Source organism: Microtus oregoni, unplaced genomic scaffold (assembly GCF_018167655.1).
Source record: "Microtus oregoni isolate MIOR12 unplaced genomic scaffold, Mior012 000000F_ref0000247, whole genome shotgun sequence".
Lineage (NCBI taxonomy): Eukaryota > Metazoa > Chordata > Mammalia > Rodentia > Cricetidae > Microtus > Microtus oregoni.
The window spans coordinates 51,009,916-51,025,636 of NW_024543059.1; the positions used below are offsets into that span (position 1 = coordinate 51,009,916).

The following is a 15,721-nucleotide window of genomic DNA, read 5'->3' on the forward strand; positions in this document are numbered from 1 at the left end:
TGCAGGCCAACACTCACCTGATGGGGAGATATGCCTCCAGGAAATGGCAGGCTCTGGCTTCCCGGTGGCCAGACAAGTGAGGGTGACATTGGTCCCTTCATTGATGGTCATGTCATTTGAGATGTCATATATTTTCGGAGGAACTGGAAATACAAACAAACACACAGAGGTGAGATTCGGTATCTGTAAGACATTGTTGGAATACCCTTGAGTATTCACTAAATTCCTTCTATGGATGATTTGTGCTGAGTGATTTAGAATATGGCCCCATCTCCCTAGTCTACCTAGAATCCTTATTGTCATGAGGAATCTGCTTTGAAAACAGTTAATAACAGACCCACTGTGCCAGCTTGCTAACTTCTGAGCTGCATGGAGCAGTGTGGGGAGGAAATGGAGGGTTGCCTTAGGGCCACACAGGTGCATGCAGCTTCTGCTTTGTACTGAAGATCAAGGGGCTGGACATCCTTGAATCCAGTGTTCTAGGGAGCACAGGTAGTTTAGTAAGGACTCATATCAGTAATAATAAGACAAGCTCCCTGGAGTAGGTCATGGCAGGGTTTGCCTGCCTGTCATGTCCTTACACATGGGGTCTTCACAACAGTGAGGGGGAAGCATACTGGGAGCTTTCTGATGCATTAGACTTGTGAAACTTTCATCCCAGAATCTTTTTTCTTTGTGAAGTACAATTTGTTAAATGAAAAGAAAGGAACTTTAACTAAACCATTAATCAAAAAATAAAAGAATCTTTTAGGATTAAATTGTCCTAGTCTGACAAGCCAGTTGGTCTGATTTAAGACTCTACAGTATAGATCTGTGGTCTGAGATGGTACCTTGTCTTGCAGAACAAGCACTGTGAACTGTGTTAGCCTCAGAGTCTTCACTGAGATGCAGAGACAAAAATTGGACCGATAGTCCATGGCCACGGTTGGAGCACCTGGGTCAGCACAGGTTCAGAGGTGAGAAAGGAACCTGGCATCAACATCATGTTCTAATTGAATGGCGTGAAGCCCACATGTGACATTGGGGTTTAGTTTCAGAAATATTCTCCAACATCACCATCCTGGCAGTGATGTCATCACTCTGACAATGATGTCATCACTCTGATAATGTCATTATCACTTTGGCAATAATTTCATCACTCTGCCAATGTTGTCACAACTTACACAATGCTATTTTCACTTTTGACAATGACGCCATCTCCCTAATTATGTACACAGCTGTCATGTAGCAACTTAGCTTATGCTTGACTTTAAATAATTGCAGTATTTTGATGATGCCAGGGAAATCTAAGTAAAAGAGAAAGGTCACCCTGATGGATTAGAAAACTGTCCCTTCCTGAAGCGTCATTTGAATTATCCCATTCTGGTCTGTATTTTTCAACAGTTATTTTAAAGTCCAGTAGCTAAACATTGCAATTTTATAACTTACCCATATTTTTATATTATCTTTGATTATTTTTTAAAGAACCAGAGCTTGACCACAAGAAAATCAAGCTGCAATATTTGTAATCATAAGGCATTGGTTCAAGTGACTGAGGAAGAACATGGCTGCTGAACATATACTGTGTGAGCGTGTCCAAATGACATATTTTAAATACATTATCATCAGGATCTTTACTTAGCTTGTCTAAGGCAAATAACAACAATAACAACAGTTCTAAACTGAATTTTATTTTCAGTTAAACTGGAATGAACATAGAGAACTTAACGTTCTAGTAAGATGAGAGACAGAAGAGTTACTAAAAATGAAGCTATAACACCAAAAACACGTCATTTGGGGTTCTAGAGGTGACTCAGCTCTAAAGACCTTTCTGTATGAACAGGAGAACATCAGCTTGCATCTCCAGCACCCATGCAGAACGTCAGGCATTGTGGTGCATGTCTCTAAATGCCAATGCTGGGGAACAGGAGACATGGGTTCCCTGGGGTTTGCTGCTTACTGCAGCTGAATTGTAAGCTTCATTTACTGTGGAGTGGGAGGGAGGAGGGCACCGGAAATGAACTGCCAGATCTCTCTCTCTCTCTCTCTCTCTCTCTCTCTCTCTCTCTCTCTCTCTCTCTCACACACACACACACACACACACACACACAAATATATATATATACACACAAATATATATATATACACACAATATATATTATATATATATATATACATCTACACACAAACAAGCACACACATATAAAACACATACACACTATATATAATATGTAGATATATTAGATTTATATCTAAATTGGCTAAACTATGAGATATTTGTATATATATATATATTTACATAGGGCATAAAATGCCAATGTTCACTACAGAAAAATGCAAGACAGTACTTACACAGAGTTTTAATAAACTATGGATAATTTACTTTACAAAGTCAGATGTGCTAACTGATTCAGTGTTGGCCAGGGTATGTATATTTAATAAAAAGCCTGCTACCTTGTAACAATCATTCACTCTCGTCCTCCGCAGTGTCCCCTTTCCGTCAGTGCCATCTGAGCCTACATCACCTGCACCTCTGGTGTTCATCAGCCCACTGAGTTCACGCCAAGCATTAGTGTTCCACTAACTGGGAAGCAGCCCAGTCTCCTAGTCACACACTCTGACTGAACATTTCCCAGCTAGGTGTCAGTGCTGAGAGGAGGCGCTACCCACGGAGTCACCTGTCATTTCAGAGATGGCGATCGCCTCCCAGTATGTGCTACAGAGGAGGCATATCTGGAAGACAGGTACTAAGAAGAAAAGAATTCTGAGGCTGAGTTCTTTTCCGGGATGTGTCTAACACCAATAGCAGGTGCCTTGTGGAAATATTGGTGACCCCCGTCTGTGCTGTTGCTGGTGGAGGTGAAAACAAGTGACTATTGTCACTGAATCTTCAAAACCATTACACATTCAGCTTCCAAGGCTTCCCGTTTCTACCAAAGACTGTGGAGAGAATCAGTCTAGACCTACAGAAGATGCAGGAAGGTAGAAAGACAATCACCACCCCTAAGACATTTAAAGGAGAGAGCAGATAAGGACGTTACTGAGAGACTGGCTTCCCACATTGCCTTCCACATCTTTGCCAGTGCTGCTTTACAAGTCATGTTATACAAGTCAGTTGTATAACCATCCATGTAGCTCAAGCGCAGCCTGTAAGGGAGGAAAACACCCTATCCCTATGCCAGACAGCTAAGGGGGATGTGAAGGATGGGTCAAATGGATGAAAGTCATAGTGGTCAGCTCTGTGAGAAAAATAAGGTGGGGTGCAGAGAAGGGTTCAGGAGCTTCACAAGATGCACCAGCTAAGGAGGAGGAAGGGAAAGTAGCTAAGGCTCTGCCCATGATCGGAACAGGGCAGGATATCACAACCCTCTGAGGCTCAGCTGTGAGAGATGATTCCTCCAGCAGCTTGTGTGTCTCGGTGATGGAGGCCGCATGTGGGAGGAACCTTGAATATTCAGAATATTTGTGAGGCTCATAGTGAGCCCAGTATTCTAAGTTCTTACATACTGCCATGGAAAAAGACAAATCAAAGACACTTAATATTCTATATATGCCTTCTTTTTGTTAGAATTTTACTTAATTTTTATTTTTTGTTCTTATTTAAAGTATTAACAATTCTCTGGGAATTTTACAGCATGTGTTTGCATCCTATATACCTAGTTTATCTTAACTCAGGTTCTTTCCTACAGATGTATTCAGTCAATGAATGATTACAAAAACATTAGCTACATACCTATAGGTTTTAAGGGGTTTCTTGGATTGCTATGCATATTGTTTCTGGATTTATGATCTGGAGCACAAAAATAATTTATTTTTTGCAAAATTTATTCTTCTAAATGTGACCCATCAAAGCATGACAGGCAAGAAGCATGTGGGGGTGCACACCAATTACTGAGCAATGTGGAGATCCGTGGGCAACTTCTTCCTCCGTTTAAAACTGAACCCAGGTCACCAGGCTGGGGCAAGTATCCTTATACATGTCTTTGGTCCAAGGTTAAGTATGTTTAAACTCACATCCATTTACAGTAACATAACCTGTCTTGTCCCTATGTTGTGTGTTGTCCTGGAACTCAGTTGCTCATTTGCACCTCCTTTTCAACCGTTCTTTGGCCTTCAGACAGGAGATGAGTCATGTTTAGAGGCCTCTCTGGATTTAGATTCTCTAAAGGTAATTTAGTTCCTGCTATAGGTTTCCCTTTACCAAAACAAAAGAGTCCATCTGTCCTGCTGCCACCGAGTCATCTGTCAGTGTTCTCGGCAGGCATTAGGTTGGCGCGGAAGAGTTCCCTGCATGCACATTCAAACTGGGAGGTCACATGCGCCACACAGAGACTTAGCATTAACTCACTATTTGTACTGCATTTGTGAATAGATGTTATTTCAGGTAATAACATCATTTTTGAAATACACATATTTCAAATTTTATCTCTCTTGGGGGCTTGATACAGGACCCTTGTTTTATTTGTGACAAGGTATACAGGGCATGGTGTTCATCCTCATTGTCTCTCTAATGCCACTCACACTCCAGAGCCCCTTCCTATTTCTTTGTCCATTCTGTGAGTAGTTGAGTGTAATTAGGGTGCTTATATAAACACGGGTGGGGGCTTCTTGACTGTGCACAGGTGTTTCATTTCACATGCTCGGCACACACTCTGTCACCACCTGTACTATCAGCCCACGCTTGCTGGCACATGAAGAAACTTTTACTTTTTTGTAATGACCATCCTTCATGGATTTAATGTGAAATTCTTCCATGAACTCAACACAGATCACTAATGATTGGAGAACCTCCATGAGGGCGACTTAGTCTGTGATCAGCAGAGTGTTTGCGGATGACACTATAAGCCCATACAGATGTTTCTAGAAGGAACAAATTAAACATTTTTCTCTGAGGCAAGGTTACATGACACATGAAGCTGAGTCACGCATGATGCTGAGAGCTCTTACTGAGCACATGAGATGGAGATTCTGACTGTGGGCATGTCACGGGGACCTCCAGGGTCTGCCTCATAGTGTTGGGTAACTAGGGACAAGTCAATGCCCCATCAATATTGTGCTGTGAGGTCACAGCTCTCCACGTAACTTCATTAAAGGATGATGACTTCGTAAGTCTAGTGACTACAGATCATCCTGAGCACTGTTCAGTGTTCACTGCAACAACTATATCCTTGGCATCAAAATCGTTCCTCCTCCTCCTACCTTATATGATCAGGGCATTGTTTCATAGACAAACACACTTCATCTTCTGATTCTCTGAGGTTACAAGCTCTTCTCCAAAATCCTCAGGGTCAGGATCCCAATGTCCCTAATGCGACTGCCAAAAACACTAGCTAGCTCCTCCTAACTTGCTCACCAGAACAAATAAGAAATATAAATACAAGTGATTCTGTCTCTTGTCACCATAATTTATTTCATTCTCTCTACCTTTACATGTTCTACCCTCAAAACATGTCACATGAACAGTGACATGAATTCCTGAGAGGACTTCTGTTTATTGAGACAGGGTTTCTCTGTATAATAGCTTTGACTATCCTGGAACTAGTTCTTATAGACCAGGCTGGCTTCAAACTCACAGAGATCCTCTCCCCATCAGCTATGGCGTTATGACTTCACTGTGCAAATCTGAGAAAGGTGGAAACATGGAGGTGGGAGCACACACTCAGCAACATCTATCATGTCAATGACTCAGGGAGTCCTCTCAGAGCTGGGTGGTGGTGGCGCATGCCTTTAATCCCAGCACTCCGGAGGAAGAGGTGGCGTGTGCTTCTATTCTCAGAGCTGGGGCAGAGATTGAAAGACCCCAGAGGCTTTCTGCCCAGCCAGTTTATGGAATCAGCGAGGTCCAGATCCTAGTCAGATACCTGTCTCAAAAACTCACAAAAATGTTGGTTAGTGACAGAAGAAGACCCTGACACTGACCTGAGCCCCACATGTACACACTGGTCCAGAGCACATGCATGCCTCCACGCAAGAGCACAGCTAACAACTTCCTTGTGTATTCTCTGCACAGTGCTGCAGCTGTTAGTTCAGAAACTGTATTTCTGATGCTTTTCCAAGCCTCTTGAATCAACAAGCTAGACAGAACCATATATCTCGGGAGAATTGAATTTTTCTTTTCACTCTTATATCTGGCAACGGCTGGCAGTATCAAAAGAACATTCCTCCTTCCACGGGGTTGGCACCTCCCTTTCCCTCTTGGCCAGTCCCCAGAAGGTACAAGCCCATCTCCGCTTCACAGTCAACCTTCTGGAAAGGTGTTGTTCTCAAACTGAGAGAAGAAATTGCTTCATGACTTCTTTTCAAAATGTGCTTGCGGGTGCTTGATGGCTTCATGGCCCACATCTAAGCAGCAAAACCACTCTCCCAGCTGACAGACTGCAACTGACTTTATAGCTTATGGCATTTCAGAGATGTGTGTGGCTTCTCTCCTCATCCCATCACTCAAAGATGGTGAAAAGAAGAAAAAAAAACCCGCCAGAGCATAAGTTATAGATGTAAGCATGCCAGATTCATGAATTGCTTACTGATGGGACATGCCAGAACGACTTAGGAGGTAAAGAACATGTTTGAGAGAAATACGTCTACCTCCTCCAACTCCAACTTTGAATCATGTTGCAAACTTCAGTATTTTCCTCATCTAAAAGTATGCTCAATTATTTCTCAACCTATCATGTTCTTCAGGACACAAGCTATTAAATAAGACAAAACAGCAATCATAAGAGCACCCAGATGGCCACCCTTACACTCACCAGTGGATATTTCCCTAGTACCTGCGGCATCAGAAATGGAGTCTCAAAAGGTCTATCCCTGTGGCGTTAGAAATTCATATCATTAGTAATTGTAATATGAAGCCACAACACCTACAAAGAGATGCCAGCCCAATGTTTTGGGACTATAAAATTACAAACTGATTTTTCTGAAGGCAAGGATGTTGATATTTGACCACAGTTTGAAACAGAAGAAAAAGTGAAAAGGATGTGCTGATTAAAACTGTATTGTCTTATATGTAGGTAGTGAAGGGGTAGAATCCAGTGAGTTTTTCCAAACCTGAGTGGGAGGAGGAGCAAACAGAGAGATCTGAGAATATGGGTATGTGGTCTAGGTAATGAGAGTTGGATGCAATCAGATGGCTCCTCCTTTTTATCTGTCCTATGGTTGGACACTCGTTTCTCTGTGATTCTTGCCACTGTTCCTTGTGTTCACGGTCTAGATGGGAGGGAGCTTAGGTGTTTGCAATTTGTTTTTGTTTGTTTGTTTGTTTTGTTTTTCAAGACAGGGTTTCTCTGTAGATTTGGAGCCTGTCCTGGAACTAGCTCTTGTAGATCAGGTTGGCCTCAAACACACAGAGATCCACCTGCCTCTGCCTCCCAAGTGCTGGGATTAAAGGTATGTGCCACCAACACCTGCCTGGCTCTGCAATTTGTTTTTAAACGGTAAGATTAGCAAGGTACATGAGGAAGGGCAGCCACATGAAGATCCTGGGCAGCTTTTCCCTTTAGGTTATTCCCTCCTGAGCAGTCAGGAACAGATCCTCTGAAGCAGTACAGAGGTGTGGGTGAGGATGGGAGGGGGTGGGCACCATGTAGCATGGAATGGTGGATAAACCCAGCATGAACATCACTTTATCTTCCATTCTTGTCCTTGTCTCTTGCTAGTTTAACATTGGGGCAGATAAACTCTGGCATAAGAACACGAAGGATCTTTAAATTTTAAGACACATTTCTTCACTGAAAATGTTCTTAGGCTATAGCTCTTCAAGGGCAAATTGAAACAAACGAACTTAGGAGAAGGTTGAGTATACATGGAAGCTAAACGTGATCAAAGAATTTGAATATTCCTTTGGCCTTCAGAAGATTTGAAGCAGTTAAGTAACAGTTTTCATATTTTTATTGAGAGGCAGACTCCGTATTTGCTTTAAAACACTCAAGAAGTAAAATGGAACATTGCCGCCTTAGAGTTTTCATATTTGGGTGGGTATAGGATTGTTATTTTTGTTTCACTTGGGTTTTAGCATCAGTAGCGGCTGGCTCCTCCAGGGAATGTTTGCCCGCTGGAGTTCAGACCCTTGGTGCACCTCAGGGCAGCATCAGCATTAGTAGCGCCTTGATTGTTCAGACAGAATTGGAATTACTGCAGCAGCAGCAGCAGGAAGGCCAGGGCACACTGGGCAGAGCTGGTGTCACAGGCTCAGGGAATAGCCTGTGAGTCTGCGTTGCCGCTGAGACTGCCCGGGAACCAACCATGTCTCCAAACCTGCTGAGATGGTAACATTTTATTAAGAATTGATAATGAGTATTTTCCTGGAAACCATTTGGCAAAGTATTTTAAGAACTTTAGAAAAACAGTCTGGGTAGCTATGATGTGTCCCTTTCCAGGAATTTAGATCAAGGAAAGAAGGTGCCTGTTTTTAGTATGGTTATTCTTCCCATAAACCTGCTGACCAGTTTTGGAGTAGAGCCATAAAGTGCCCTCTGCATCAGCTGAGAGGACTTCTTGCCTCCTCCTTGGTACTTGGAGTGAACCATTTTCCTAAACCAGAGAAAACAGCACATTTGTGTCGAACTAGAACCCAGATGCCTGCTTTGCAAACATTTCCCATAGCAGAAAGCTTGCTCCAGGCTTTTTAGAACCCAAGGGCCCGAATGCACTCTTGGAGCTGTGGGGTACTTATGTACCACATGCCTTGATTTCATGAAGAATGCCCACTCTGCTTCACTGGGTTCAATGTGCACTCCTCACACGCCCAGGGCTCGGTATCTGCTTTATTTTTACGCTTTTTTTTTTTATCAGACTTTATGTCTAAAAGCTGCTGTGGTGTTCTTTTGCTTGCAAAGCAAAGGTGCCATTTCAGCACCATTAGACAAATAATGTCTTCTTTGAAGTACACTCATTCCTTTGTTCTCTGTAAATAATATTTATTATCCTAATTATGAAGATGATACCCATTTGCTGAAATTAGTGGGTGGAAAAACATGTGAAGAATAAGAAGGAAAATATCATAGATTGTAGCATCTGAGATGCACTTCGGTTGTTAAAACAAAGTAGTGCTGCACTGTCATGTGACTGAATATCACGCCACCATTAGGGGTGATCATTATTAGCAGCTTAATGTATTTTATGTGGGTACTTTCAGGTATCCATTTTTAGATAGATCCTCAATATTTCCATGGGGTCCAAAAGCTCACTGGGAATGAAGCTTTGGGTGAAAATAAATAATGCCTCCTCTGGCTGTATAGTTTTGAAAGTGAGCTGGAGTCGTATTGGGTGGAAATTGAAAATGTTTGCCTTGGCTCTCTGCCTTACTTTTTGTTGGCAACGTGCCTGACAGAGGGTGCATACAGCAGGGGTAAAGGGCTGGTAGCTGGTGTAGCATGTGTCACTGAGCAGAGGTCTCAGCGCTCAAGATCCTACTCCTTCTATGCTCTCTCAGGCCGTGGATTCCTAGGGCCCCTCCCCTAAGGATGGGTTCCATCCATCCCCACTCTGTTTGCTCTGAATTTGGTTTGCTACCGATGATTCCAAAAGGCGAGCTGGAAGCTGAATGACTTCCAAACTGGGTTATAAAGTAATGGCATTTGTCTCCTGTCCTGGTCTCCAAGAACACTCATTCCTGGAGGCTTGGGAGACTGTGTAGTTCGCCTGACCACCCTGGAGCTACCCAGCTAGAGACAGCACATGGAGATGCCACATGTGAAAGCCACATGGTGAGATTCTGAGGCATCAGGGGTATAGCCCGTGATGGTTTACAGCTTATTGAGGTCAAAATTAGCCAGTTCATCCTGGTGAGACTACTTGACTCAGACTGTAGTTTTGCTTGTAAGACAAACTGTCCTTGCTATTTGTATGCATTCAATTTTGGAATTGTTTTCAGATTAACACAAGTTGGAAGGTTTATGCTGCTTGACTTCATGGCATATGAAACTACCGCAGAAGAGTGTTTTCTGTGAATATAGGCTGTAGAGAAGAGACTTCAGAAATAGATGCTCAGAGGTGACTTGGTCAGAGCTGATCACTCACACTGGGAGTAAAAGTACTTCTCGTGAAGTAGCGTGCACAGAAGTTGGTCGTGCAGAGTTCATCTTCAGACTAAGTTGTAGCTCCCCAGTGAAGGATTCTACACCACAGAACAGCAACCACTCATGATTTCCATCTGAAGAAGGAAATCTAACTAGGTCCTCCTGCTTAGCTTTTATTGTCAACCAGACACAACCTCCATCACCTGGACCTTTGTTAAGAATTGTCTCCATCAGATTGGCCTACAGACATGTCTGTGTTAAGGTAAGTAGGAGGACCCAGTCCACTCTGGGTGGTACCATCCTTAGGCACCCAGTGCTAGACTTCATAAGCAAGCTGGCTAAGCATGAGTCTGTTAATAAGGTAGAGAGATGGCCAGAAAAGACTGTTCCTCCTTGAATTCTGCTTCCTTTAAGCTCCTGCATAAGATTCTGCCCTAGCTTCTCTTGGGGATAGGCTGTGACGTGGGAATACCAGGCAAATAAACCCTTTCCTCCTACGTTGCTTTTGATCAGTCACAGTAGTTGAGAGCAAACTAGAACCCTCAGTGCTCTTCTGACTTGAAACTTTGTGCTCTACAAACCTTATTGCACTATCTGCAGGATTAGCCTGACATCAACTCAAACTGCACCTTCAGTGGCTACGAGAAGAACCTTGCTCTAACAGAAGACCCTCGACCTTCACACCCGAGACTATTACTAATTGCAGAATCTTCCCATTCTCTGAGAAAAAACAGCACCTATAGAGTTATGTGTAGAAAGGGTTCATTATATGCTGTGTGCCCCGTATGGTCTAGACGCAGCTGGGAAGTCATAACTTCCTGTCTCTCTTAAATTCATAAAAGCGTTCAAAAGCTTTCACCCTGGAAGACCCAAGAACCCATTTGCACATCACAATCACCTGACTTCTTATAAAAGCAACACTTACACTATACACTGGTGTGTGGCTCACCTCTCAGGGAGTGTATGATTCGACCCCAGGCGTGACTAGAGCATCGCCTAAGAAAGTGTTAGGGAACAGAGTTTATTCAGAAACATGAGTGATAAAACTATGGTTCCAGTTAATTTTCTGCTTCCAAAAACAAATATTCCTATACCGTTTTCGTGATCATTCTTATCTCCTTTTCACAAAGATAATGAGTTGTATTTTTTCTTATGTTACAACCAAGTGTTATCAAGCAACCATATGCCCACAGATAGCAGTGCTGATGGCTATACGCACAGATCCTCTATGAAACTGGGTTAAAAGGTAATTTTCCATGCTACTGGCCCCCAGGTCATTAGCCACAGTGGCCTAAGTGTGTTCTCTTATAATTCAATATCAAAGAAATTGCTTTTCTGGCATTAACTGTATTATATTCAAAATTATATAAATTATTGAAATACTGTGCCTCTGCCAAGATATAAGACAGTTCACATGGGAAAAAGAAGCTGAGTCCTAAATTACTCATTGGGGAAATTGTTTTATACCGGGGCCAGCTTCTGGGACTTGCTTTAGGGATGAGCCACACAGCTGAGAGCTTCTGGAACTAATGATTTTGTTAGCCTTAAACAGGAACTCGTGTGTTTGAATGCTTGGTTTTCCTGTGTGAGACAGCAGGGCACAGAGTGTCTTGTGCCTCAGGGCTCTTTTAGGAACATTTTCATTGGTCATGCGATCTCTGATGCAATCACTGTAAGTCATAGTTCAATGCAGTCAGGGATCTATCCAGAAATACTGAAATTTGGTGATGTTGCTTTAGTATTTTGACTGAAATATAATTCAGTTACATACATATGCCCATATAATTAATGCTTATATTACCTGGACTATACTTAACACAGACTTAACATATGTATAGTTCTGGGGGCACGTGTGTGTATTGGTGACACAGTTGAACATTTATTATATACTTATTATATTGAAGTTGGTCTTTGTGCTTCTGTCTGATAAGAGAAGTATAGAATAGGCGATTCATAAATCATAAATAGTGTAACCTCGAAAGGGCTCTCTCCTTTATACTTGTAACACATTCATCTGGGTTGAAAAATTTCATTTATCCCTTGGTATGCACTGGGGATTGCTCTAGATGTTAGTGACTTCAAATTTAATAACAGAAAGTTGCTGTTTTCTGGCAGGATACAGACTGTGGGAGGAAAAAAACACAGAAATAGATTAAAATATAATTATAGCAAGCTTTGTGAGAGAAAGGCATGTGAGCTATCTTCCTCTTAATGAAAATTCATCCAGACCATATACAGATGGAGGCAAAGTGATGGCAGAGACACAGGGGGGCCATTTTTGGAATAAGATACTGAAACCATCTAAATGTGGATGCACCCAGAGGTGGAGACACCTCACTGCTGGGAGACGTCAGACAACTCAGTGACCGTAAGATATACCTATGACCTGACACAAACTTAATTCCTTTTCTATTATGCTATTATAGAACTATATCCCTCTCTAAAAAGAATAAGTTTCTTCTCTTTCTGCCCGTCTGTAGAGAGCAGATAAACACAGAAAGCACTGAATGTTGATTCCCTAGTACTTAGTAGGGTCACACTTTGCATACAGTAAGTATCATTATTTCTAAATGGTCCTATTTGAGGATTTGGTTCTCAATGCGATGCTAAAATATAGTTTCCCCTTCTATTCAGTACATTCTGAAACACAAAAGGTTTTAACAAATCTTCCCTTCTGAATTAAAAGTGCACCATGTGTGAAGACTCCCCAGGGCAGCAGCATGCTTGGGTTTTCTACATTCCAAACTCATGGGTGCCCAGCGACAGGCTCCACAGCAACCACCCTAGTGAGAAGTTCGGGAGGCAGGAACCACATAAATTTAGGGTTGAGGGTGAGGACAAGAGAATATCAAGGACTATGTCAGCACAACCTAATTTACCTTTTTATGAGCTACTACTTAGAGGATAAATGGGATGCTGTGAACACAGAGAGTGTATGTGATACCAGGGGCATTGAGCAGCAGTTCCTGATTGTCTGATGGAGGCCACGCAGCAAATGGAGTCATTTCTGAATTTTTAATATAGGTAGAACTGGCAGTGAGTGTTTCTGGAAGCTGAAAAGATCTTTGAGGCATTCCAGGGCAACTGTGGGTGGTCTCTTCTGCACTCAACTATAACCAGTGTACGGGTGTCTGAGAAACAGATTGACAGGACTACCCTAGGGGATTGGGTTCACAAAGACCTGTTTTGTAATGAGAGGCCATCACCAATGGTAAGAGGTTCAGAGACAACGAGACGCAGGACACCTATGAAGGAAGTGGGGGTACTGATAGGAAGCAATGCTCAAGGGTGACAAAGGCATGGTTTGTTCTGTGTTGACCTGGTAGACATAACGAAGGTAGATAATGAGGCATCCTGAATAAGAAACGACATTCTGGAAAGAGAGAGTATTTACAGAAGATGCAAGCTCCTTGTGAGTTTCAGACATAATGGAAGATTATGTAAGGAGAGAAGGGATGGCTAGATGTGTCCAGGGACAGTGATCTTGGCGATTTTCCACTATCAGGTCCTAGATCCTGCTTCACTCTCTGGATGTGTAAAGGAGGATGAAAACTGAAATAAAATGTCACCAGCACATTACAAGGCCAGGGAGATGAAGGGACTGAGAGTGTGACATGAGAGAGTAAGTGATGAGAGACAGGGACATGGCTCATAGCAGGTTGGCAGAGTGGTGGGCGAGGAAGAAGAACGAGGAAGAGGGAGGGAGGGAGGGAGGGAGGGAGGGAGGGAGGGAGGGAAGGGAGAGAGGTAGAATGCAGAATCGAAACCCTTCACACGCCCCTGGATTTCCTGGCAGGTACTGTCCCCTGCCTTATTCCTATCACACTGACGTAGCCTTGCAATTCTTCTCCAACAGCACATGAATGCAGTAGACACCTGCATCAGGAAGCTAATGCTTTGATTTTTTAGTAATTTTGTGACTCACATTTTAAGCACAGCCATTACTAGACATTAAAATGATATTATATTAAACTTAATATATATGTAATATACAAAAATTTTATTAAAGACAAGAGTTGTAAACACTCAACAGTTGGGGGCTGGGGAGATAGTTCAGAGGCTATGAGCAATGGGGACTCTAGTAAAGGACCAAGGTTCAGTTCACAGCTCCCACACGGTGGCTCACAAACCATCTGCAACTCCATTTCAAGAGGTTCTGATGCCCTGTTCTGACCTCCCTGGGCAGCAGGCATGGAGGTGGTCACACAGACACATGTACACAACACACATACACAGTTATATAAGGTGAAAAGAAGTTTTGGAAAACTGTCCCAGGCACGACTCCTGACACTGTTACATCTTACTTTGTCTGCTCTCAGTGTCCTCCACACGTGTGAGAACTACCCGGTGGGAACCACTCCACCACGTCCCTCTTCTCAGCCTATATCAGTGATGCCAGGGTGATGCCTGCAGAATCAGGGAGTGAATTAGCATATGCTACACTTCATGACATTTGTTGAACTGCTTCTTAAATATTGATCAACAGCCTTAGGACCTTTACCTATCCATATGCAAAGGCTTCACCTACAATGGAGGTGTTTATGGAATAAGCATTCAAATGTCTTATAGCTAGAATATTCTATAGTGCTTCATCTCTTTCTTTCGGGTACTGAGGTGATAAAATGGAATCAAAGATACATGGTTGCCCTCAAACAGCTCTGGGCTTAGCTAAGAGGGATGAAGATGCTAACACCTGAATAACCAAGTATGAAAGCCCAAGATGATAGGAAAGTGCCAGAAATGGAGATGAAGGCAGGAACAGCAAGACTTTATGGGTAAGAAGAACAGCTGGGGTGCATGATGGGACAGATTTGGAACAGGATTCAAAACTTAGACTTGACTTATAACAATGGAATCAGTTTCCGAGTATGGGAGTTATGTGACCACATCTGGGATGAAGAAGGGTCACATTAGCTGTGGAGGAACGTGCATGGAAACAGGGAAATAAGGATGGGAACATCTTGGGGACAAGATGGAGATATCGAAGAGCAGAGGAATCACAGAGGCCTTTGAGGCGATACATGGTGATTTACTGTGTTCTGTGAGAGGTTAAAACTCAACCGCCCCACAGAAGTTCCTGCTTGATGCCTAGACTGGAAATAACATCTTAAAATTGAATTATCAGATTAATCAGCCAATTAGTTAATTAATTGCTCGTTAATTTCATTTGTATTTTAATAAATGAAGACTGCCTGAAGATCTGAGAGTAGAACAGTCCCACTGGTCAGCCTTACACACTGGATTATGGTAACACACAACTTTAATCCCAGTAGCCACCCTAGTTGCCATAGAAATCAGGTGGTGCATATCTTTAATCCCAGTGGTTCATGGCTTTAATCCCATGCCTAGAGACATAAAACAGGGGGAGACAGCTCTCAGTCACAGTCTCATTCTGAGATTCCTGGAGGCAGGATCGCCATTTTTGGATTGAGGTAGAGGTAAGAGCTAGTGGCTGGCTATTTTGCTTTTCAGATCTTCAGGTTGGACCCCAATTTCTGACCCTGAGTTTTTATTAATTGTGTTTCAGTTGTTATGTGTGCCCGTGTGAGTGTACCATGGCACAGGTACTGAGGCCAGACGACAACTTTCAGGATTTGATTCTCACCTTTAACAAGTAGCTCCTGGGATGGAATGAGGTCGGTGGGTTAGCCACAAACACTCTTATCTGATAAGCCGTATCACAGGCTCACAAATGACAGTTGATACACATCCGTATAGGAGATTAT

General features: G+C 42.7%; 1 protein-coding gene across 1 annotated transcript in view; it reads right to left on the bottom strand.

Moving 5' to 3' along the window:
• The window catches only part of Negr1 (neuronal growth regulator 1), a 670,340-nt gene that overhangs the window by 266,696 nt on the left and 387,923 nt on the right, over positions 1-15,721 (bottom strand). Inside the window, exon 3 of the mRNA XM_041648210.1 lies at positions 18-143. Coding sequence (XP_041504144.1) covers positions 18-143 — 126 coding nt within the window. The remainder of the gene's footprint in view (positions 1-17; positions 144-15,721) is intronic.